Source organism: Cyrtonyx montezumae, unplaced genomic scaffold (genome assembly GCF_038088225.1).
Source record: "Cyrtonyx montezumae isolate F1298 unplaced genomic scaffold, pur_monq_1.0 scaffold_8, whole genome shotgun sequence".
Lineage (NCBI taxonomy): Eukaryota > Metazoa > Chordata > Aves > Galliformes > Odontophoridae > Cyrtonyx > Cyrtonyx montezumae.
Window position 1 is genome coordinate 21,526,070 of NW_027072089.1, and position 24,175 is coordinate 21,550,244.

The 24,175-nt window shown below is 44.7% G+C and overlaps 2 protein-coding genes across 2 annotated transcripts in view; both read right to left on the reverse strand.

Annotated features, from left to right (window-relative positions):
- LOC136059416 (neural-cadherin-like) overlaps positions 1–14,469 on the reverse strand; it is a 33,673-nt gene extending 19,204 nt beyond the window's left edge. The window contains exons 1-14 of the mRNA XM_065753594.1: positions 14,340–14,469; positions 13,557–13,782; positions 13,268–13,472; positions 12,533–12,644; positions 8,805–9,054; positions 8,471–8,613; positions 7,293–7,465; positions 6,813–6,981; positions 5,532–5,702; positions 2,914–3,086; positions 2,642–2,809; positions 1,727–1,976; positions 938–1,065; positions 69–255 (exon numbers count right to left, since the gene is read on the reverse strand). Coding sequence (XP_065609666.1) covers positions 69–255; positions 938–1,065; positions 1,727–1,976; positions 2,642–2,809; positions 2,914–3,086; positions 5,532–5,702; positions 6,813–6,981; positions 7,293–7,465; positions 8,471–8,613; positions 8,805–9,054; positions 12,533–12,644; positions 13,268–13,472; positions 13,557–13,782; positions 14,340–14,469 — 2,485 coding nt within the window. The remainder of the gene's footprint in view (positions 1–68; positions 256–937; positions 1,066–1,726; positions 1,977–2,641; positions 2,810–2,913; positions 3,087–5,531; positions 5,703–6,812; positions 6,982–7,292; positions 7,466–8,470; positions 8,614–8,804; positions 9,055–12,532; positions 12,645–13,267; positions 13,473–13,556; positions 13,783–14,339) is intronic.
- Positions 14,470–21,319: 6,850 nt separating this feature from the next.
- DPY19L4 (dpy-19 like 4) overlaps positions 21,320–24,175 on the reverse strand; it is a 28,119-nt gene continuing 25,263 nt past the window's right edge. The window contains exon 19 of the mRNA XM_065753612.1: positions 21,320–23,254. Within this exon, the coding sequence (XP_065609684.1) occupies positions 23,090–23,254 (165 nt within the window). The 3' untranslated portion in view covers positions 21,320–23,089. The remainder of the gene's footprint in view (positions 23,255–24,175) is intronic.

The following is a 24,175-nucleotide window of genomic DNA, read 5'->3' on the forward strand; positions in this document are numbered from 1 at the left end:
CCCAAGTCCAGCAAAGGAACCCAATCTCTTATATCTTTACCCAATATGGAATCTGTTACTAGTTTTACCTGTGTTGGGCTGCCCATGGGCACCAGGTCTGGCAGATTCTGAAGAGTCCCGAGATTGAATTTCAATCAAATAAGAGGCTCTTTTCTCTCTGTCAAAAGATGCATGGGTGGAAATAATTCCTGTCTCAGGTTCAATGGTGAAGAACTGGTAGTCCTCACTAGCATCTTTCAACATAAAGTAGTGAACCTAAAAGGAAAATAGTCAAGGCGGGTTGCATTTTCCACTTCCATTTTGTATGTCTCCAGGTGTCGTGACCTCCTCCTTTCCCAGTAGCTTTCTGTGTCTCTCTGCAAGGGCAGTGCTCTGAGGGAAAAAGCTCACATCTGCACAAAATTGGAATAGTCTTTTGTCTATTTCAAAATTAAAAACAACAACAAAAAACAACAAACCCCATAGAATTCTCAGAACAACGGCACCAATCATGTCAAAGCCCATCAAGCCCAGTATCTCACCTCCAACAGTGAAAAGGCCTTGCAAAATGCAGAGGAAACAAATGTTTCAGTCATAACAGTGCTTTTTCTTTCAAGAGTCGGGTCACCGTGGCAGTGATAGTTAAATGAAAAACTACTTAAATCAAAGAGCTAAGAGCTTGGACCCATGTCATGGGAGCAGCCCTGAGAATCACACAGCAATGCTTCACTACAGTTCCTAGTTTAGGATGATCTGATATGATAAAGCATCTCAAGATCCTGAACAGCAGGATCTGCCTGCACCCTATATTAAGCACATCAGACCTAGGCATATGCTAGAGGTGCTGTATAAAGCAGTTATAGTTCATTACCCTGCTATCTGCTGTCTGTGCACTCTCACTGATTACAATATCAAAATTTGCCTGTTGGGAAGAAAAAGACTGGATGCAAGGTCAAACCTGTCCGTGAAGACCTGAATCCAAGTCTGCTGCTAAAACCTGAACCACCGATGTGCCAACATCAGCTCCTTCTGGCACAGACACCTCATAGTTGGAAGACACAAAGAATGGAGCATTATCGTTGACATCTGCAGAAGAAGATGATGGAGTGAGATAATGTTTCAAGTCTTCTAGCACATCTTTATTTATTCTATTTTTTTTCCCACAACTGTAATTTTGTTTGGAGAAAAAGTGGAATTAATTGTATGCGGTTCTGTAAGAGCAGAGCCTTAGAGAGAGATATTACTATATGGTGTGTTAGGTCAAATCTTTGAAAATTTATCCTGTTGTAAAGACATTTTCATTTAAATTATTTTTACCTCAGCGTTGAATAAAAAATTCTGAATGTAATGAAAAAGTTAAATGTCTTATATCAAGCACAAAACTGACCTGTTTTAACTGTTTCAATAGAGAAGAATATTTCCAGTGATAATTCGTGGATCTTCATTAGATTTCTCCCCCTTTCAAAAGGAATTCTTTGTGCTTACATTTATGAAAGCAAGCATTAGCATTGTGTAAACATTCACACACACCATGTATGCATTATTACATTTCCCAGTTTTCTAGTTGTACTTAGAAGACGTCTCAGACTTTTTTATGACTGTACAACTTCCATGGATTTCACAGAAATGCACAAAGAGTTCTTAGGCAGTTTTTTTTAGTAATTTCATGCACTTAACTCATGGTGTTATAGTAAAAATAATGAAAATATTGTCCTGAACGAGCTGTTCCAACAGCAGCAATGCTTACCTGTTACATTAACACAAACTGTGGTAAAGGAAGCTAGAGGACTCATTGCCACATCCTGTGCCCGGACTGTCAGCTTGAAGAACTTGGTTGTCTCAAAGTCAAGTGGTTCAGCAACAAGAAGAGAAGCAGATCCATCAGCTCTGTTTGGCTTCAGGTAGAAACGAACTGGCATGTTTGTCTCTGGAACTTGACCCTCTTCCAGGTTATATGTAACCCTGGGATCTCCAAGAGGGGATGTGGCTTTGATGGTCTGAAGGAGAAAAAGCCACCATGTGTGTTGCTGAAGCACAGGGTTGCAAGTGTTCAGTTTGTTGGGAAGAACAGTTCATGCATGACTAGGACGACAGACGAGAGAAACAGTAAAGGTCCATTCTGAAGATCTGAATTTCATTTCACAACATTTAGGCTTGCCACAGGTCTTTAATCAAGAACAAATGTACCTGCTCATACAGTTCAGCCTAGAGAAGAGAAGGCTCTGAGGAGACCTCAGAGCAGCTTTCCAATACCTAGAAGAAGACTACAGGAAACATGGGGAGGGATTATTTGTCAGGGAAATGTTGTGCAAGAACAAGGGGTAATGGCTTTAAATTAAAAGAAGGTAGATTTAGATTAGATATTAGGAGAAAATTCTTTGCTAATAGCCTGTTAATGCACTGACATAGCTTGCCCAGAGAAGCTGTGGATGGTCCATCCCTGGAAACATTCAAGACCAGGCTGGGTGGGGCTTTAGGCAGCCTGGTCTAACAGGAGGTGTCCCTGGCCATAGCAGAGGATTGGAACTAGATGGACTTCAAGGAACCTTCCAATCCAAACCATTCTATGATTCTATGATTCTGACACAGATGCAGTGAGAGTACAACAAAGGAAGGCAAAATGAAAAGAATAGGGAGGTAAGAAATCACACTCATAACATACCACTATCTTGGTGTCACGGATGGTGTTTTCAGGGACTGTTACCCAGTATCTGCTCTGCTCCCAGCGGGGTGGCTGGCTGAGTGCGTTGGTGATGGTTACAGTCAGCTCCACAGCACTGCTCCTATTGCCTCCATCCATTGCTACAATATAGTGACTAACGTGTGTTGTCTATGAAATGAAGAAGATCAAGGATATTTGCAAAGCATTTTGTGCAAATCAAGACCCTCAGTGATGGGTCTGGGGGATGCTCCATTGCAGCAGGCAGTCATTACCTGAGAGATCCGGTGGTTCACATAGACCCAGCCCGTGCTGGGATTGATCTGGAAGTACTGAACCTGATGCGCTAACATGGAATATGTGATGGCAGCGTTCACGCCTTGGTCACTGTCATGAGCTGTGACACAGAGGAAACTCGTTCCTACGGGAGTGTCTTCACTGAGGAAATCTTAGAGAAGAGAAAGGTATTGTCAGCAGGTCTTGCTCTGATAGCCTCTGTCTGGACAGCACTGGGGACTGCCACTCCAACAGCTCCCAGATGCTGCTATCCCTCTGTGCCTGGCATCATGAGGCACGCTGTGCATTTGGAATCGGTGCTGAATGTGAGCAGTGACATCCCCAAGGAGTGGCAGGGAGCGATGGCAGAGCAGAAATGCTTGAGTCTCGCTCTCTGCTCCCAGCAAATTGTCTACAGCAGAGATGGTGCCTATGGTTAGAGGCAGACCAGTCCTTCTCTGAGCCTGCTTTTGTAACTGTCATCTGAAAACCTGCCAGCAAAAAGCTGCAGCTGCACAGAGGAGTAGTTTTGTTTTGTCTTCCTGATTCCTAGCAAGGATCCCAAAAAAGTTATGAGAAACAGTGAACAGTTCAGCATTTTTGAGGTGGTAAAATCAGTACTGCTCACTATTTATAAAGCAGTGAGCTCATATTTTCTGCTTTTTCCTCCCTCAATACCTACATTTTATGGCAGCAGGGCAGTAGAATTATAAACCACCACCACTCTGTCAATGCGAAGTTGAGCTTTAATTAGCTTCTCTTATCCCCCAGGATGTTTAGTGATCCCCTAGGATTCATGTTCCTGGTGTGTTAGTACAGCCAGAACTAGTCTCAGAAGAGATTTACTGGCATTAAAATAGATTAATGAAAATGGAATTTATTGCAAAGAAACGCTGTAAAATATCTTTTGTGCTTAGATTTATACATTTATAATCAAATCCTGTGAAATCACATTGTGAAAAAGGCGTTCATTCACTTGGAAGGGTCTTTCTCTCTAATCTCATGTACTTTCTACTTGCTGCTGGCATAACTAGCAATTACTATGCCATCCATACTGCACAGCGTTAAGCATTTGTTTAATGCCTTGCTTTCATGCAGATTTCTAAGATACATGACTTAAATAAGGGATTTGACTAATATGCTAGTGCATAGAAATAAAGAACCAGCAACTTCTAAGAAGAACAGGAACCTATGACTAATAGCATTTGATCTTGTTAGAGAGGAAGCTATTTTTAATTCTGTGACGTACAAACATTGATTACTTAGCTGTAGACACTGGAAAAGTGCTACACAAAAAGCGACCTTGTTATCTGCAGTTTCCCCATCCCAAAGGACTGCCTTTGCTGCAGGACCTTTGCTGGTTCTCTGTGTTTCATGCAAAAAAGAAAATTCTACCCATATCTCACCAGTGCCAGAGTCATCATAGCTACCAAGTGCAGTCGCTCAATGGCACAGCTTTTGGAAACAATCATGGGCAGCTTTTCTACCTTCATAATGGAGTCTTTGCCAGAAGGACTTCTCTGTCCCAAGATGTTTCTCTGCAGTAAGATCACTCCCACCTGCCTTCTCAGTGCAGCCCTGGCCAGGTTTGCAGAAACCACTGGTGGAAATGCAGAAATTGCTATCCCCAGTCAACACATTTTAACTAGTTTGGCATTTGAAGTTAGTGCAAGACACTTCAAAATGAGCAAAAGAAATTTATCTTTTGTGCATATTGCTAACGTACAGATATATATTCAGATTATTTCTTAGCAGATCACCTTTTCATGACAAAATCCTACCATATTCAACTTCTTTTTGAATCCTGCAAAAAATTCTGGCCTCTCTGATGCTACAGACAACATACTTAAGAGTCATTTCCATTTTGAATAAGGCATTGGTCACTGGTTCGCCCTGTGTGACATTTCCATAGAACTAGCAAAAAGTCTCCAAAATTGAGTAGCTTCCATATGCCATCAGCCATTTTTTTGCCATTCTTGGTGAAGCTACTACCTGTCCTAGTTTATCATCTAGGGAGTATGGCCATTGTTTGTGGATGGACTGAAATGTACTGAAGTGAATTCAATTGGAGAAGCAGCAAGTAAAAAGGGCATCATATAGGGATGAAAAAGGGAATGGCACCAGGGCAAATCAGAAGAGCAAGCTCAGCAGCACAGTTACAGGAGGGATCAGGGCTCACAGCCAGCCGTAAGCCAAAGATTTCAGGTTGTTCAACAAGAGATATACCTAATATCACTCCAACCCATTTGAACAGGGGCACTGTATCAAGGATGCAATGATTCCTCTTCTAGCCAAGGTTGGTGACTTCTCAGATACAATGTCATGCACTGTTGTAAGATGTTGAACAAAAAATCAGCACACAGAAAGATGGGGCAAGGGAAAGACACAAAAGTATCAGATTTGCCTAGTTTGTAGGACTGAAGGCTGTCAATGTTTTTAAGAGTATTGAATTGAATAAGACACTTGTGACAGTCAGTTCTGCATACTTGCACTGGCAATAAGCAGTAAGTGGCTCAGCTGGCAATGAAGGAAGACCTAAAAACTCATCATCAGCATTAGGAACTACTTAACAGGTTCACATTACAGCTCTGGGACAGGTGGCTAACAAATCACTCACATTGGTAGCGACTGTTGTCAAACTTGGGATCATTGTCGTTGACATCAGCGATCAGGATGGTGATGTGACAGACACCAATGAGTGGCTCCTGCGCTTGGTCCGTCGCAGTGACGCACAGCACGTGTTCCCTCTGCTCCTCACGGTCAAAGCTCCGCGTGGTGGTGATGACCCCTGAGGACATAGACACCTCCTGTCTGCATGCCACAGCCTCAGGACTGAGCCTGCAGAGAGGGACTGCCACTGTCCTCTTACAGGAGTGAGCTATAACTGCTCACAGAACAACTGTAAAGCTCAACCCAACCAACCCTGCAAGGCATGGCCCCAGCAAGATCAACCACAGGTTCTGTCTCTCCTCCTTTACTTGCTAGACACCAGCAGCAAACAGCAGGTTTCTTTCCTGCTGCCCTCCTAAGGAGATTCAGTCTGAGATCCTGACTGTCTCACTGTCCAGCAAGATGTCCTACAGAGCTGTTCCAGAAATAGTCCACATAACTGAATATTTCAAAGATAGCTCATGCTTGCTCTGGCACCTTAAGTGATGTAACCAAAGTCATCTCAACAGTGAGAGCCTTGCTGAGCAGATTAAATCAAGGTAGAATCACGTTGCTCAGTTAGTAAGTAGAACAACCTTCTCCAAGTCCACAGCTTTTCCTCTGCTGAGCAGCCCTCTCCCTGCCTCAGCTCCGCTTATGAGCCTTCAAAGTGACCTTGGGACTACTTCTAGACTCACATCTCTACTATGTACAAGATAAGGACCATGTTTCTGTCGTCAGCTCCCCCCAGTCTGAACACTAGCACAAATACTCCACCTGTCTGCTCTGACTACAGGAACTTTTTAATCCCAGAGGTGCCAAGAATCCCTGTCCCTCTCACTTTCTATTATGAACATTTTGCCTCTGTACACAAGACGCTGTCCTTTCCATTTGTGCACAAGCTGAGAAATAATCTGCTTTAAAGAACTGTAAGCCCCACTGAAGGGAAGTACACAGCCAAGCTGGTCGATTCTACCATGCATTTTATAGCTGCACTTGATTCAGTAGGAAGAGAACTGACTCAAAATAGCTTTTAACATTCATATTGAACTGGGGTTTGTTGCCCTACCTGATTTGTCTTTTTAACCACTATCATATTAATTTAATCAATATGCATGGTTATTCACGTAGTCTATTTTTTATAATTATTTATTCTATAAGCCATTATAGCTAACCCAACAGACTGTGGCATTCTTACCGCAATACAATGGCATTTCCATTTCAACTAAGCAACCCAAAAGCCACTGACCTGTGTCTGAATCAATGCTGAAGCCCAAGGAAGCTCCATCACGGTGCATGAGACCATATTTCAACTCTCCATTAATGCCAAGGTCTGCGTCGTAGGCTTCTACCTGCAGCACGTATGTGCCCGGAGGCTGGTTCTCCAGAACCCAGGTGCTGTCACTGTAGTAAGTGCACTAAAAACACACCCAAACATCCAGCCCTATGTATTACACCAAGCCGTGTGAATTAGCTGCACAGTGGCAGCACATCAGAGAAGAACTCAGAAGAAAACTATTACTTATAGTCACAAAGAAATCAAGCTGGAAGGAAGAAAGAAGATGGAAAAAAAGAGATTGAAGACTTTTCTATGTAAATATAAATAAAGATGTTCAGTTATAGACTTATTCTGTTTTATACATTCCCTTCAGCCCATCACCAGGAACCAAGAAGAATCTATAATACCAGTTATGGGTGGGAAGAGAACACCCGCAGGAAGACATCTTACCTCTCTGAAGACAGGCTTGTTGTTATTAACGTCATTAACTCCTACAATAACCTCAGCAAAACTGCTGAGAGGGGTGGGTCCCCCAGAGACATTGTCATCTATTGCAGTGATGTTCAGGATGTATTGAGGCCCTTTCAGATTGGGCAGAGGGCTTCTACGAAGCTTAATGATACCTGCATTTGGAAGTATAAAGTGCTTTATTTTACTGTGTAAACAAACAAACAAAATAAATAGAGCATCATATTTCTCTGCCACCATATTTCAGTTGCAAAGCATAGAGCTCAGAAATCATGGAATCTCATCAGTCATCACATCAGACAATGCAGTCCTTGGACAAGTGTGCCAAATTTTCGCCGATATTCAGATAAACCATGCATAGTCTAAGGGCTAATTCTAACTGATATAAAGCATCTCTACCTGCAGAATATACATACTTGTTCACCCTCACTGTGAACAAGTTCCCACACACATTTGTGCAGAACTTCCTATGCTTGTTTGTGGCCATTTCCCCTCGTCCTATTGCCACACTCTGCTGAGAAGAGCCCGGCCTCATCCCTTTGCCTCCTGCTCCTTATATGTGGATTCTCTCTGAGTCTTCTTTTTTCAAGGCTGAACAGACCCAGGACTCTCAGCCTTTCCTCATAAGGGAGACGTTCCACAACTTTTATCATCTTTGTAGCCCTCTGCTGGACTCTTTAGAGGAGACTCCTGTCTTTTTTTTTTTGTACTGGAGAGCCCAGAACTTGACACAATCCTCCAGGTGAGGCCTCACCAGGGCAGATTAGAGGGGGAAGATGCCATCTCTCGACCTGTTGGCCACACTCTTTTTAATGCACCCCAGGATCCTGTTGACCTTCTTGGCCACCAAGGCACACTGCTGGCTCATGGCCAACCTGTCATCCACCAGGACCCCCAGGTCCCTCCCCTCAGAGCTCCTCTCCAGCAGCTCATCCCCCAACCTGTACTGGCGCATGCAGTTATTCCACCCTAGGTGCAAGACTCTACACTTGCTCTTGTTAAACCTCAACTTTCTCCTTTCTGCCCAACTCTCCAGCCTGTCTTAAGAGTTACAGGAAAATGAACAATGGGAATTTAAAAACCACACTGAATTTCTGCCTGAGAGTGTTCAAACCAGGCACTTGCATTCCCTTACAGCTGTGCTGTAAAAGCTTTCTTACCTTTCTGACTATCCAGTTCAAAGTTGCCCTCCTCATTTCCTCCAGCAATTAGATAGAGCACCCCGTCTCCATCGGGGTCCTTCGCCCGGACAGTAGCCACTAAGGTACTGGGACCAGCATCTTCTGAGAGGAACGTTTTGTAACTGAGGCACAAAAGGGAGCAATCACATTCAGTACCAGCTTCCAAAGCCCTTCTTTATACACATCACCCTTTGGCAATGATTCACTGGTATTTACAAATGCACAAAACCCAGCCCATTTAGTCATGTTTTGTCAAGGTTACACACATGAACAGTATCTGTACAAAGCAAAGCAGGTGTGAAAGCTGTCTTACACAGGCTGGGAGAACACGGGAGCCTCATCATTCACGTTGGCCATGTGAATGCGCACTGACGTGGTTCCTGTCCGAGGGGGGTATCCTTTATCAACAGCGATCACCACAAACTCGTACATGTGGTTCACTCGCTCAAAGTTCAGCCTCTGGTTAGAACTGATGACCCCATGGTGTGTGATGGAAAAATCAGTGCTCTGGACGAAGTAAGCAATCTCTGAGTTGGAGCCAGAGTCACAGTCTGTTGCAAGCACTGTCAGGGAACAAATTTAACGGAGGACCTGTTATGCCACAGAAAAGGTTTGGCTGTGCTGTTTCCCACCTAGTAAACTTCTTTTGGAACAGACTTCGCACAAAACTGTTTTCTCCATAAAAGCCATGTTATTGCAGGCAGGAGCTCAGCAGGAAACAAGCCAGCACCTCTGTCCCACGTGCAGCCCAGCAGCAATGCAAAAGCAGCGAGCCCAGCACTGCAGCCTGCCTCGTGCCAGCAGCACTGGTAATTGCCACACAATCAATACACACACTGTTAGAGCATTATCAGCCACAAACTGTGTCCTCACTCTCTCAGGGGATGCCATTCCCATTTAATTAGCTCCCAGCTATGTTATAGCTAAAGCACTTTTTAATTACCTGGCACTTCAAGGTATAAAGAGTGATTAAACATCGCTCCCTGGCAAGTGTTTGCTCAGTATGGCGGTGTCCCATCTGCTCAGCAGCCACAAATTGGCAGAACAAAGGGAGCTTACACGTTGTATCACAAGCAATTGTAAGAGCTGGAGCTCACCTCTTTAATTACCCTGCCATTTACCTCCTCAAACAGCGAGGCTTTGTCTCATACCCACACCAGTGCTAAACCACTTCCTCATTCATGCAGCAGGACACAAGTGTGGCCGTTGCAGTAGCCAGTAGGCTTCAAGAAGGCAGAGGAGTGACTCCAGAGCTTGTACCAAGGGTGTGGACACCCCGACAGATAGTTCTATGGGGTGCAGATCAGCATATTCGCTCAGAAAAAGGGAAGAGAAGGATTTCAAAAAGAGACTGTGCTACTTATCTGCAAAAAGAAAGACCAACTACCTCTGCCTTTGGGAAGTCACTCACCTCAGTGTATGGTGGTTGAAACTTCTTGTTTCGCATCTCAGAATTCTGGTTGGGTATATTACTGACTACAAGAGCAAAGGCTTTGGAATTAACCACTCCCTTGCTGCATGGAAGATCTAAATTGATTAAAACTCCAGAAAAATAGAAATGAAAATGAAACACAACTTAAATTTAGTGGTAAAGTGTCTATTTTAGAAAGAAAAGTAGGAAGTGCAATGCAACTTTGATTTGGACAACTCCAATTTATTCTAAAGTCATTACTAATATGAAACTGTTCACAAAAACATGTTTTACTTGCTTAATGATCATATTCTTCTGTTTTCCCTGGCAAGTAGGGAATATGATACTTACTTGTACATTGCAAAGCAATATCTTGCATTCCAATACCAACTGGGAATTCCCTTCCCTTCCCATTCCATTCCATTCCATTCCATTCCATTCCATTCCATTCCATTCCATTCCATTCCATTCCATTCCATTCCATCCTACAAACTCAGTACAACTAAGGCTGCCCTGAACCTGTATTTCTTTTTCTTTGCAGGACAACCTGGGGCTGCAACATGCCTCCTAGCCCTCCACACAGTACAGCCAGGGTAAGAGCTGCTCTTTTCTGGAGTGGTATTTGCTCCAGCAGTCAGGTTTAGCAGCAACACATGCAGGTGACTGCATACCCCTCCCTTGCAGTTGCTCCTGATGCTCCTCAGCCCCGCAACCAAGTTGCCCATTTTTATTGTTGCTGAATTACACTCAACATTTTCTTTTCTAAGAAAGCTCTTTCCCTTAACGTTCACTCAGTATGGCAGAACAATCAAGCTGGAAGCAATTGTAAACCTCACTGCACAGCTTTGCCATTCTGCTCTCTCTGGATATAGGACATACACTTTCTTCCACACAGTTAAATGAGTTTTAATCAGCTTTAGAGGTCTCATGGAGAGAATAGCATTCATCTCTTTAAAGAAAATCACATACTTGAGAACTTTTAGCAACTGATCAGCTGGCAACTTACTTCTTCCCGTGAGCCATCAGTCCAAAGCATAAGCTGCAGCTGTGATCAGTCTCCTTAAGTTTTCAGGAAAAGCATTCCCTGCAGCCCAGCTTCAGCATGTCATCACACGAAGGAAAATAAGCTTCTTATCACCACTATGTCCTGTGCACATTCAGCTTCAAATTCCAGAAACCCACATTTTTTGTCTTCAAAAGAGACATCCTATACATGTACATTCTCATTGAGTCTTGCCTTGGCACTCATCCTCTTTTCACACAATTCATCACCACCCTGAGGTCTCAGCCTGAGTTTTAGGCAGAATATCTCTGTGCCACATGTGGCAATGTGATGGGCTGTGTCAGATCTGGGGACATCATAGATAGAAGGTGTTGAAGTGACACCAGTTTGGAGAACGAACTTCTATTCCTTTTCTTTTACGGTGTGAGACAAGACACGCCACACCATCCAAGTTCAGTCCTCACTTGTGCAACCACAGTATTTTGAAAGGGACTGAAGTTTGGGTTGGAACTTGGAGTTTAAAATTATTTCCAACACCTCTAATTTTTCAACAGGTACTATTTTGAAAGAGAGTAGGTTTAGATTAGATTTAAAGAATAAACTCTTCACTACGAGGGCTGTGAAGCACCAGCACAGGCTGCCCTGACAGAGGCAGATGCCCCATCTCTGGAGGGGTTCAAGATCAGTTTGGATGAGCTCTGGGCAGCCTGAGCTGGTGTGGGGCAGCTCTGCCCCCAGCAGGGTGCTGGAGCTGGGTGGGCTTTAAGGTCCCTTCCAATCTGAAAGTCTCATGTTTGTGCTCAGGGTTTACATTCAAGTAATATGTGATCACCACACACACAACAAACTTGGAACAATGACGGATAAACCACAAGAATAAATATAAAAGTTGACATATTTTCCAAAGGTTTCACCTTGAAAACCTTTAAAGTCAGTTACACAGTATTTAAAACTATTTACGAGATAAAACTAGCCACTGCCTATTAAAAATAAAAATAAAAAAAATAAAAACACCAAGGAAAAAAAAACTAGTTGAAACTGCTTCCAGGAATCAAAAAGATGACCAACCTCAGTACAAATACAGCCACGATGTTTAAAGTTAAAGCAATTCACTATGTTTCTACTTGTCAGCTGCCTTAACTGCTCTGATGTGCATCAGAGGGTAATGCTCATGCCTAGTCATCTTTGCGCAAGCTGCCACATACATTATACTTCACACAGGAGAAGCTGTCCATGAGGAACTTCGCCAGTATGACCTAGCACAGCTACACATCCACCCGTAGATGCTCCCAAAGCAGATTCTCTGCACCACTGTGCAGATGCACCTGCTTGAGGCTCCCTGTCTCTCACAGCATCACCAATGCTGTGCTGCTCTGCCTGGCAACGCACATCCATTGCAGCAGCCCTAGACTCAACTCCATCCTCACTCACAGATACATATATTTTAGATATCCTTTCAGGATATCTAAAAGCCATCTGCAGATCTGGGGGAAGGCCACAATCCACATTCTGTAAAGCCACTGCCCACCATGGAAGAGTACTTTCTCATGACAGAAACATGAACCCATAACACCAATGAACAGTTCTGTAACATGACCAAAGTAAGAGGTATCAGGAAGGTGTTCACCTTGAAGGAGAGATGTGCCGACGGGAATGGTTTCAGGAATGTTGTCCCTGCTGTAAATGGGTCTCTGGAATTCAGGAGAACAGTCATTTTCATCTGTGATGTGGACCATGACCTGATATAAAAAGGACATTCTGAGAAAGAATTCATTCTCTGTGCTTAGGAAAGCATGCACCTCACTTCAGGTAAAGTCTAGGTATTCATTGGAGGCTTAAGGATGGGAGAGCAGCAGGGTTAAATGTTTACTTGCACTATGCCTGCAGCAGTGAGAATTGTTCCACTTCCAAGCTGATGGGAGGCACAGCCAAAGCCAAACAATAAGAAGTATTTTTTGGAACTGGCCTCATCTAGGAGTCCAAACTTCTGCCTTGATCACAAGACCTCCCTCTCAAGCACCACCCATCTTCATAGAACAGAATCATAGAATTGTTTGAATCGGAATGGACTTTTAAAGGCCACCTTGTGTAAATTCCCTGCAATGAGCAGGGACATGTACAGCTAGATCAGGTTGCTCAAAGCCCCATCTGGCCTGACCTTGAATGTCTCCAGTGATGGTGCACCCACCACCCCTATGGGCAAACCATTTCCTGGTGTCCCACCTCTGCTAAAGAGTCCATTCCCTGCTTTCTTACAGCTCCCCTTTAGGTACTGGACTCTCCACATATGGTAAATCATTCAGGTGATGAGGTGACAGAGACGGATGGGACAGCAGGTGGCAAGTGAAGCACCCCCCCATACCTCAGTCACACTGCTCAGTGTGCTCCCAGCTTCCACAGCTTTCAGGAGAAGGCGGTAGAAGTGGTGCTCCCCCTCATAGTCCACAGGGTGGCTGAGCAGGAGCTCACCACTCTCCTGCCTCACGCTGAACAGCTCACTGGGGTTCATCAGCAGCGAGTAGGACAGGGGCTGGCTCTGAAAGGAAACAGCCTCGACCACTGCCACTCTGCAAAGAGGGAGAGAATAGTGTTTCTCATCAGAATGATCTCTGACACAGATGAGGCAGCTCACCTAACAAAGCAGAACTTACTTTTCTCCTGCTGGAGTGTTTTCAGGGATAAACACACTGTAGGAGATGTTAGTGAACTGTGGAGGTCGGGAACCCACCAGGATGGAGATGGAGGTGAAGGGGCTTTTGTTGCCATACTCATCCGTGGCTTGCACTGTGACCACATACTCCTTGTTCCACACCAGAGGTAAGCCTGTGGTCATGACCATCCCAGTATCCACATCAACCTGAAATCGTTCTTCGCCACCTACCAACATACACACAGAACTGGTCTGAAAAACACCCTGCAGCAAGAACATTTGAATCATAGAACGGTTTGGGTTGGAAGAGACCATTAGGGATCTATTTCCAACCCCCTGCTATAGGCAGGGACACCACCCCTCTAGACCAGGTTGCTGACAGCCAGGCCTTGAATGCTTCCAGGGAGAGGGTATCCACATTTGCATCTTGAGTGTTTTAAAATAAGCTACCCTCAAATCATCTACCTGAATCCTTGCACACGTTTCTTTTTCCTTCTCTTTATCTCTCACTCACACCACATTATCTTGACTGGTGCACAGCAGAAGAGGAAAGAATGTACAAAAATGTAAGGTTGCAGTCGTTTTCAAATAGAAGTAAGGCGAAGCAAGGAAAATTCCCATCCACACCACTGTTTTTCTAAAGCACCTCCACCTTCTTTACCTGCTGTATCCATAAAGATCTCCCAAGGGGTAAAATCTATCAACTCAAATGATAATGTGGGAAACTGATAGGAAAAATCTGCAACTTTGCAGAAACCTGCCATTTCTTTCAGGTTAGACCCACCTGCAATCAGTGTGTAAGACACACCAGCACTGGTGTTCTCACTGTTGCTGTATCGTGCAAGAAGCTGGTAGACGAGAGTGCCTTTGCGTGCGTCTGCATCAACGCGTGCCAGGTAGGGGTATGGGTACATGGCCCAGGACAGGAGCTCCTCTTCTGGGGCCAGGAGGGTCACGTGGCAGAGGTACCAGTCATCATCTGCAAGAGATGCACGCACTGCCAGGCAGCTTGTTCACTAGCTCTAACCAGCAGTGTTCAGGGCTGGATCCTTCAGTAGCTGTAAACCAAACTGAACCACCCATCACATTCCTCCTATTGCACAAGCAAACATTTCAGTTCATGGATGGATTTCCACAGCTTGATGTGCTCTAAGTACAGTTAAGAACTACTCAAAAATGCTTTCAATAAGAGATAAAAATTCACTAGATATGCGTGTTAAACACTACGGGCTGCCCTCAATCCATTCTGCACCCAGTCTATATCTGTCTTTGGATCATTAAATATACAAAATAAATTCAAACAAAAACAAACAAAATTTAAAAACCCAAGCCAAGCCAACCAAACAACCAAAAACCCAGCAATCATACCCTAATGCAGAAAGGGAGAAAGGTAGAAATCAACAAGTGAGAAACGTGTATTGCCTGCCTGACAGAATATGGTCAGCTATTTGGACAACTGCATCAAGGTTGCAGGTCTGCTAAGGTCTACAGCACTGTCAAAAGAAACGTCCACACCTGGGTGTCTACATGCATCACAACAGGAGGTCACAACCTCTGTCTTTAGGACGGGCAAATTTTACACAGTACTGAAGAAAAATGCAGCACATGAGCAAAACTGAAGGCCAGAAAGCAGCCAGAAATTCCAAACAAATCTTAACTGTAGACCTCAGAGAACAGATGCTAAATAAAACACTACCCACATCCCCTGACACAGAAGACTTGCATTTATGGGCAGTCTTACCCCAGTAAAAATGTGGTCTGGACAAATCTACTCGAGCTAATTGACCTCAAGAGGAGAAAAACTTCATTGAATGTTTGGTTTTTGAAGTATTGAAATTTTTGAAGTATTGAAAAACATTTAAGACAGAGTTTATTTAGCTAAGGCAAATGCTTAGATTACATGGTTTCTCTTTTTCTAGAGTACCAACACTGGCAAATAGGAAATAAATAGGAACATTTGTTAGACACGTTATCCTAAGAAACTTCTGCACCATTCAACACAAGGGAAGGCTCAGCCCTCTGCACAGGCTAGGGGATGACCAGCGCTGCTCTAGGTTTCAGTATTTCATTCACAGCTGAGGAGAGGGTTGAGAAACACACATATTAACCAACCCATTCATATTCAGCACCATTTGGCAAGAACCAAATAGAATAAATAACAAGATCCTGCTGTAAGAGTCGTAAGACACCACTACTGAAAATATCAGCCCTACACATAAACCTTATACATTATAACAAAACAAACACAAAAAGGCACAAGCCATACACAGAAATAAATTTCACTGAGTTCAAGACAACACTGGGGAAATAACTGCACTGCTCAAATTAATGATAATTTTCTTAGGCTGAACTCCACCCATGGCCCATCTTGTGCAAAGAGAGCCCAGCAGGACTGGGAACTACAAGAAGGGAGACTTAGTCTGGATGTAAGGAAGAGCCCAAAAGGACCTACAGCTCTGGGAATGCTGTGGTGCTGGTAAGGAGAAGATGAGGCACTTTGAGTTCAGAATACTGAATCACGCAAGATGCTCAGGTCATGGTTGTGGGTGCACACGTAGGCCTGAGGCCCACACCTGAGCTATGCACATCTCTTCAGCTATTCTTAGCTGACTTTTCCTGCCTCTGTGATTCTGTGATTCAGTCCCTCCTATTTAGCACTTGAGCTGCCCTCAGTTCTCAGGCCCACGTCTTCCCCAGGTATGAGCCCAAAGAAGGTAAATACCACACAAGAGCACAGAGCTTCTGCCTGACATATGTACAGGCATACGACAAAACCAGTCCCAATGAGGAAGGAAGGTAATTTTTTTTCAGCTCTGTATAGGTTTTTCAGCTGCCAGAACTGAAAAGGCATTAGCGGATCGAGTTGTTGAAATCAATAATGTTTTATTTTGTTCCACTGTCACAACTGTAGCATCCTATCAAATCAAAACACAACAGCTCACCCATTTTGTCAATATGAATCATCCACTGAAAACAAGCAATCCAGGAAAGCAGGCTGTGTAGCCCGTGAAGAAGGTGTATTATACCAATGGGATGAAATACTGGGAGGCATACACACATTTGTAAAAGATCCTTCTAGAAATCAAAACTAATGGGCAGATTTTCATAGCTATATCAGCATGTCCCCAAGGTTTCAGTGTTACCCTTTGGTTGCAAATAAGAATAAGGTGTTGGCACAGGCTGCCCAGAGAGGTGGGGGAGTCACCATTCCTGGAGGTGTCCAAGAGATGTGGAGATGTGGCACTGAGGGATGTGGGGTAGTGGCTTGGTGGGAGTGGGCTGGCAGCTGGACTCAATAATCTTAGAGATCTTTTCCAGCCTTACTGATTCTATGATTTTATGATTCTTTGATTCTACAAACAGCACATCAGGAATGAAGCTGCTTGGTAGCAGTGAAACCAGCCTTGGGAACCTCAGCAAAGGGAACTCAAACTAAACTCAAGCTAATTGCTCAGAGGTTCCTGAGAAGGCAGCAAGCAGAAGGACAGGGAGAACTCACTATGTGACTGTCCAAGTGATGAAGAGCATTGCTTCCCTTGGATAAAAGCATGAAAAAAGACTTGGAAAAGGTTTTTAAAATGCAAATGGATTTTCTTACAATCTTCTATCAGTTCCATGTTTTTCCCCCCCTAGCAGGAGGAGGAAATGTGATAAATGTGATTTTCCCTTCCTGAGATGAGGTCTTGAACTGCACCATCTGATGTGGGTTTATAATGGAAACTTTGCAGGAACCGAGAAGTAAAAAAATGCTTAAAGATCACACCCGAGAAATAATGGTAGTTTATATCTTGTTTATATTCTCTGTGGCAAAATTAACTACTTAAACGTAAAAGACAGCACCTTGCCATGCTCTTGTGCCAAGTGGTCAGAGGGCAGGGATGGGTGCTCCAGCTGAACCCTCCCCAGGAACCCATGCAGCTGCTGTCAGCCCCACTGAACCTCAGAAAGGCTTGCAATCTTCATGACTGAAATGAAAAATTAGCCTGGGGACCTGTTTCAGCAGTGATGGCTTTCCTCCCTTGGTTAACCACAGACAGCAGCACCACAGCCCGCCCTGCCACCATTGCTTGGTGGCATTTCTTCATGTAACCAACACTCAGGTGGATGGATTTTCTACTCGTGGACCAGCCCTCAGGTTTCAGTAGCTGGATCTGGTGCTCAGAGCCCCTCCAGCCTGACCTTGGGTTCCTTCACTGATGGGGCACCCATTTCTAGACAACCTGTCCCAGTGCCTGCCTGCCCTGTGTTCTCCACAAGTTCACCACATTTTTTGAATGAAATTAAGCTACTAAAAGCCTCCAGCTCCAATCACATAACACAAGAAAGACGTATTCTAACACGGCAAGAAAGAGATCCTCAGATCCCTGGGCAAAGCTATGGAACAGTTTTGATTTAAAAAGCAGCTCAAAGGAGCATCCAAACGACCTTGTCCCAATTGGCCATTGAACTCCTTCTCCCCGAGGCTCGTTGCTTGTCAATACATTATAGATAGATAGAAATGAGTGAAAATGCGTGGCACAGTGCTGCACCGCAGAGAACAGTGTGTCTGGTTTACACAACGCCGCTCACAAGGTTAATTGCTGTGCTCAAAATGAGCAAGGCCGCCGGGCAGCATGTTGTCCAGACAGCTTCCAGTGCCGGCTGGGGCTTGGCTGAGAATCATAGAACCGTTACGGTTGGAAAATACTTCTAAAATCATCTGGTCCAACGTCCAGCACACCCGCGGCATGCCCGCTACGCACGTCCCTCAGTGCCACATTTGTGCGACTCATGGACACCTCCAGGGACGGTGACTCCAGCACCTCCCCGTGCAGCCTGTGCCAGAAGAGATTTTTTCCTAACATACAACCAGAACCTCCCCCGGCGCAACTTCAAGCCGTCGTACATCTCCTCCTACGGCTGTTACCCGGGAGAAGAGGCCGACCCGCACCTCGCCACAACCTCCCTCCAGGCGGTCTCCCCGGACCCCCTCTCCCGCAGCCCCGGGCGCCCGGCACGCCGCATCCCGCTTCGCTCCCGGCCGCCCTTACCTCTCCCCCCGCCGCGGTGCACTTTGACGAGCGCCTCGGCGCCGCCCCCGGCCGGCAGCTCCCGCCGCAGGTACAGCCGCCCCGACGCGCGGTCCACGCCGAGCGGGGCCGCTCCGTTGGCCGCCAGCTCGAACCATCCGCCGGCGTCGCGGCCCCGCGGCAGCGTGAACACGGTGTCTCCCACCCGCGCCCCCGGGGGCAGCCGCGCCGCGTACCGCCGGAGGCCGGGGGACAGCGAGCGCGGCCGCCGCCGCCGCCTCTCGCGGCCCGGACGGCCGTGCTCCCGCGCCCACAGCCACAGGCTGAGGCGGTACTCCGCCCGCGGCCCCCGTTCGCTCCCCGGATGCCGCTGCAGGGACAAGCGGAGCGTCCCCGCCGGGCTGTTCTCGGGCGCGGTGCCGGAGAAGCGCGGCAGGAAGGGGGCACCCTGCCCCGCCGCCGCCCCGCAGAGCAGCGGCAGGGCCAGCAGCAGCCTGCACGCACACAGCATCGCGGCGAGCTGGAGCAGCTCCGAGCTCGCTCCACGTGCGGCTCGACCCGGCCCGCCCGCGAGGAGGAGCGGAGAGGGCTCTGCCGGCGGCCGCGTCCAATGGGAAAGTCCGCGCGAGCCCAGCGCTACGCGCGAGCTACATTTCAGTCTCTGGGAGGGATGCTCCGGGGAAAGGAATAGCGTGCTGCTCAAGTGCAAAACTGGAGCACTTCCGCTGAGTCAGGGAAACAAGCACCGCTTGCTAAAACTTGATGAAAGCAGCACGGGATCACGGCGGTGGCTCTAACGCAATCAACAGAATCGTACAATCCTAGAATCAAAAACAGCATCATGGGATCATTGAGGGTGGAAAACCCTCCCAGATCACCTGGTCCAACCGTCAGCTCACACTATGCCCGCTAACCACGTCCCTCAGTGCCACATCTCCACAGCCTTGAACACCTCCAGGGACGGCGACTCCACCACCCCATGAGCAGCTTGTGCCAGCGTCTCACTGCTCTATCTGAGAAGAAATATTTCCTAGCTCCCGAGCTGAACCTCCCCTGGTGCAACCCGAGGCCATTACATCCCATCCTATCACTAAACGTGTGACCCTCTTTTGCCCATTTATCTATTGGGTGCTGCAGCAGGAGCTGCTGGCCAGGCAGCTGTGCTGTAACCTCAGCAATAATGCACTCGGGCTGGAAGCAAAACTACTCAAGTGCTAGGAGCAGTAGCACTTGATAAGTTCAGCTAAAATAATCTCAAGGTTTTCATATTATTACGTAGCAAGCAGTCAGCATTCATTCCGATATCTTACCAAATGACACAGCAGAAGCTCCAGGAATCAGAGGCACAGGAATTTCTTAAAGAAGGGTCTTCACAGAAAGAAACACCAGAGGAGTTTTTCATTTGTTTAATAAAAGCTTGCAAGGCACATGTTTCAACTGAATTGCAACATCTACAGCAAAACAGATCAACATTTGCAAAACATTCCCCCAGCCCACTCAGGAACTGAAACCCACGGACCTGGGTTGAAAACTGAGCTAGGGTTGTGTGCACAAGTCAGATGTGGTTATGCCCCATCACTGTCCTTCCGAGGGATATCACAAAACTTACTGTTTCCATATTTTTCCACAGAAGGTGGAGATTAGGACAGATCATAGTATTTTTGCTAATCCATAACTGGATAAGAAATACAAGAATATCAATCTCTTCATATGATATGAATCTTCCATGCCTTCTGACCGGGACAGCAGCGATGCTTCTCCCAGCAAAAGGCTCCTTCTCTGGTACTTAAGGCTGCTGTGCCAGTGATGCTGCTATACAATCTTCTCTAATATAAAAAGCAAGGTAAAAATCTTAAATGATTCTCCTAACGCAGAATCGATTGAAGTATCAAGAATACGTCTTTATGACAAAACTAATAATAACTATGTCACAGTTCAAATCAAGTTTGACATGTTCAATAAACATGTATACAGGCCGATGTGCTACAACAGATCACTTCCTTAGACGTACGGTTGGCCTCATCTGTGTTCTTCTTAACACACGTGCTCTGCGTGCAGGTGTTCAAACTATGCTCCGTGTGGTCACATATACATCGTGTCGCAGTGAAACACAACAGGCAGTCCAGGATAACTGAATGCTGCACCTTGGTGTGGCATTATAAGGCAAGAAGCCATAAGCTGAGCGGCTTCATCCACACAAGTGCGACTGTACCCCTGAAATGCGGTACCTGGAATGCCTTATTGCTGCTATGAAATGGAGTTCATGAACCATCAGCTTCAGGAGAGCAGATCACTGGTATGTAGGCATGTAATTCCAGACAGTGATTCAAACAAATAAGTTGTGTATGGAACTCTACACTTACTTCCTGTTATTAACTCTATAGCACACACAAAGCTCCTGTGTGCCCGCCACAACCCAAGTTAGTACACAAGCTTCTCTCCATCTTGTAATTGCAAAGCCTGAAACTGCAACAGTGCAGTAAAACATTCACACTTGTGCATAAGCAAATCATCAGGCTGCATTTGGCCAGAGAGACATGCACGCTATCCTCAGCACAAGGATCCCTAGGAAGGATATTTACTTCGAACTTGTAACTCAGTTACACTGATAAACGTTTCTCTCAATGATTGCATTGGATATTTTTGATGGATTTAACTGAGCACTGGTTTCAAAAAAAATAATAATAATAATAAATTAATACTTGGTCTAAACTCACAGACCTAAAGATATAACCAGATTAAAAAAAATAAAAATAAAACCAACAAAACAGATTACAGACATGTTGACATTTACAACAGTAATTTTTTTTTATATCACTCCAATAGTGATAACAGATGTTTAGAAACCTCAGCAGTATCTCTTCGTGTAAAGTAAACAACATATCTGCATCCAGCAGATCGGAATCATGCATACACATCAACATGTTGCAGTCCCTAACAATTTCAGGATCAATACCTCTCAATTCACATTTTCATCAGCAAATGCAGTAGGGATAGTTTCGCAGCCTTCATTTACAGAATAGTTTACAGATTGTTCAGTTGAAGGTTCATCCTATTAAGCCAGATGTTTCTTTAAAGACATCTGGACTCCAAAGAATCATTCCCACGTGCCTGACAGCCTGCTCTCTGGGCCAGGTGCTACAATAATCTGTAAGCACATGCGACTCCTGGTGGTGAGGAACCCTTCCCAGAACTTAAGTCCTGGCTTTCTGCCCAGCTGCACCTACACAAGCAAAGTTACCATCACCTTTTGTGAGTTTTCCATTCACAGCAGCAGGATCAGCCCCGGAGCTGGAACTGAATCATCATTCACATCATTCATTCTCTTGGAAGTATGTCAGCTAGCAACAAAACAGGATGAACAGCAAATTTAAGGAAGTCGTAGAGACAAATGGGGTCATATAACGAAGGCAAATTTTGGAGGGAAGCAAGACTGCAGAGTATTTTCCCACATTTTCAAAGTTCCCAACAAAACTGCTGGATAGATTGATGTAGAAACAGCTATCAACTACTGTGCCATTACTGATTAATGGTGGTGTTTAAAATTAGTTATGACACTACCTTAATCATGACATAGTAAGATGAATGAAATGACTATCACCCATCCCTCGCCACACACACACACACACACCAGCTCACACATAAAAGTGCAGCAGTCTCAGTAGCAAACCTAGCTGTCCCACTACACTTGTCTGAAGTACAGCACAGTGTTGTATACTGGCCCATTCTGATGGCTGCTAAAACACACATACGCTCACACACATACATATGTACATGGAAAAATCCCGAAGTCAAGTTCTTTCCAAACTGAAAATCTGACTTTGTCAGCACCTACAGCTATGTCCAAGTCCAAGCACTTCCACCAACACGTCTCAACAATGCAGAGATCAGTGCCTTCATCTATGGAATTGTTAAAATAAAATCTTCCCTATTGGATTTGTACAAATGCTTTACCTACACATAAGGTGTACGAATGTGTTTGATAAACATAGCAGTGTTTATAGTGGAAAACAGGAAGAATAAAAAAAAACACACTAACCAAAGAAAAATATTAAAAATATGAAACAAACCCAAACTCTTGAAGACTCAGGATACACCACTTGACTCCTTACTAGAAAATAAAAGCTACATGACTTAAATGAGGTCTTCAACACAACCTTTTCCCGAGGTCTATCCACATCAGCCCTCTAACGTTGATGTTAGAAATGTCTGTTAAATGAAGATTAACATGATTTATAATGGGAAGACAAACACAAGAACATGGAAGACAGTCACATTTTCTTGTAGAGACTGTAAAATTGTCAAATGTTCCTGGTTCCTTCAAAGAAGGTATCTGTAACAGTTGGTCTACAGAGTTCAAACAGTTCCAGTTTGGTGGAAAAAGAACAAAAAACAAAAAACTGGTCAGTACTGCACCCATGTGTATCTGTAAAAATAATTCTCTTAATCAAAAGGAATTTTTCCAACTGAATTCCATCACAGTCAATCCTCAAAAAAAAAAAAAAAAGAAGCTTGCAATGCTTTTTCACGATTGGAAGGATATCACAGTGTTGATCCTATACACAAAGTAGGATCTATTCCAGTATACTCGGGTGAAATAATTCACATATGGAGAATAGTTCATTTTGATTTCGTGACAAAATCGTCCATATTTTGAATAGGCATAACTGTCGCCTTCCTCACAAACCACCTGTCAGGAAAGAAGAAAATGGATTAAAATCCTAAAGATAAATGACAGCAGAATGCAATTCTGTACACTCATTCATTTCTGCGTCCTGTACATTTCACTTACACTACAGATATTTAATTCCCACACCATATGATTCCAGCAAGGTATAAATTATATTCCCTTATAATTTGTTTTACCATCTAAGATAGCCTGGTGAATTAATACATCACTTCCCTACTCTTTCCAATTGTAGAAGTTTGCAGGGATTTAAAAAGAAAAAAAAATGGTGGTAAGACAAATTCATGCAGAAATATAAGTAAATAAGTCTTTCAATGTCTCCCAAAACACAAAGATAATTTCTCTCAGTGAGATAGTCCTTTAGCATCTGGAGAACATCTCTGTCTTGCCCTATATAAATCGTAAGAGCTTGTGCTTGTAGCCCGGGTCAGAAATAGGATATTGGACAATGGAAATTTATAGTCCAAATTTAGAATGTAGTACCTTCTAAAGCACAGCAATGTGGAAAATACAGAACCCCAGGATGGCGGGGGCTGGTGGGACCCTCTGGGCCATCTGGCCCAAACCCTTCTCCAGCAGGGACACCCAGAGCAGGGGCCCAGGCTCATGGCCAGGCAGCCTCTGGAGATCCCCAGGGAAGAGACCCCACAGCCTCTGGGCAACCTGTGCCAGTGCTCTGGCACTGCACAGCACAGAAATGAAGATCCATAGACCTGTCAACAGAATAGCAGCCTCTCCTCTGCCTCATTTTCTTTGAGAATAACTAAATGTTGCAGTCTGAAACTACATATGCTTCTACTACCTTAAGAAATCTTGATGATTCAGTATGACTGTGACAATTTTTCTAGCACGCTAACTTAAAGACTTGCTTAAAACTTTCTATAAGAACACATGCCAATTTTATTTATACATACATATCTCTAT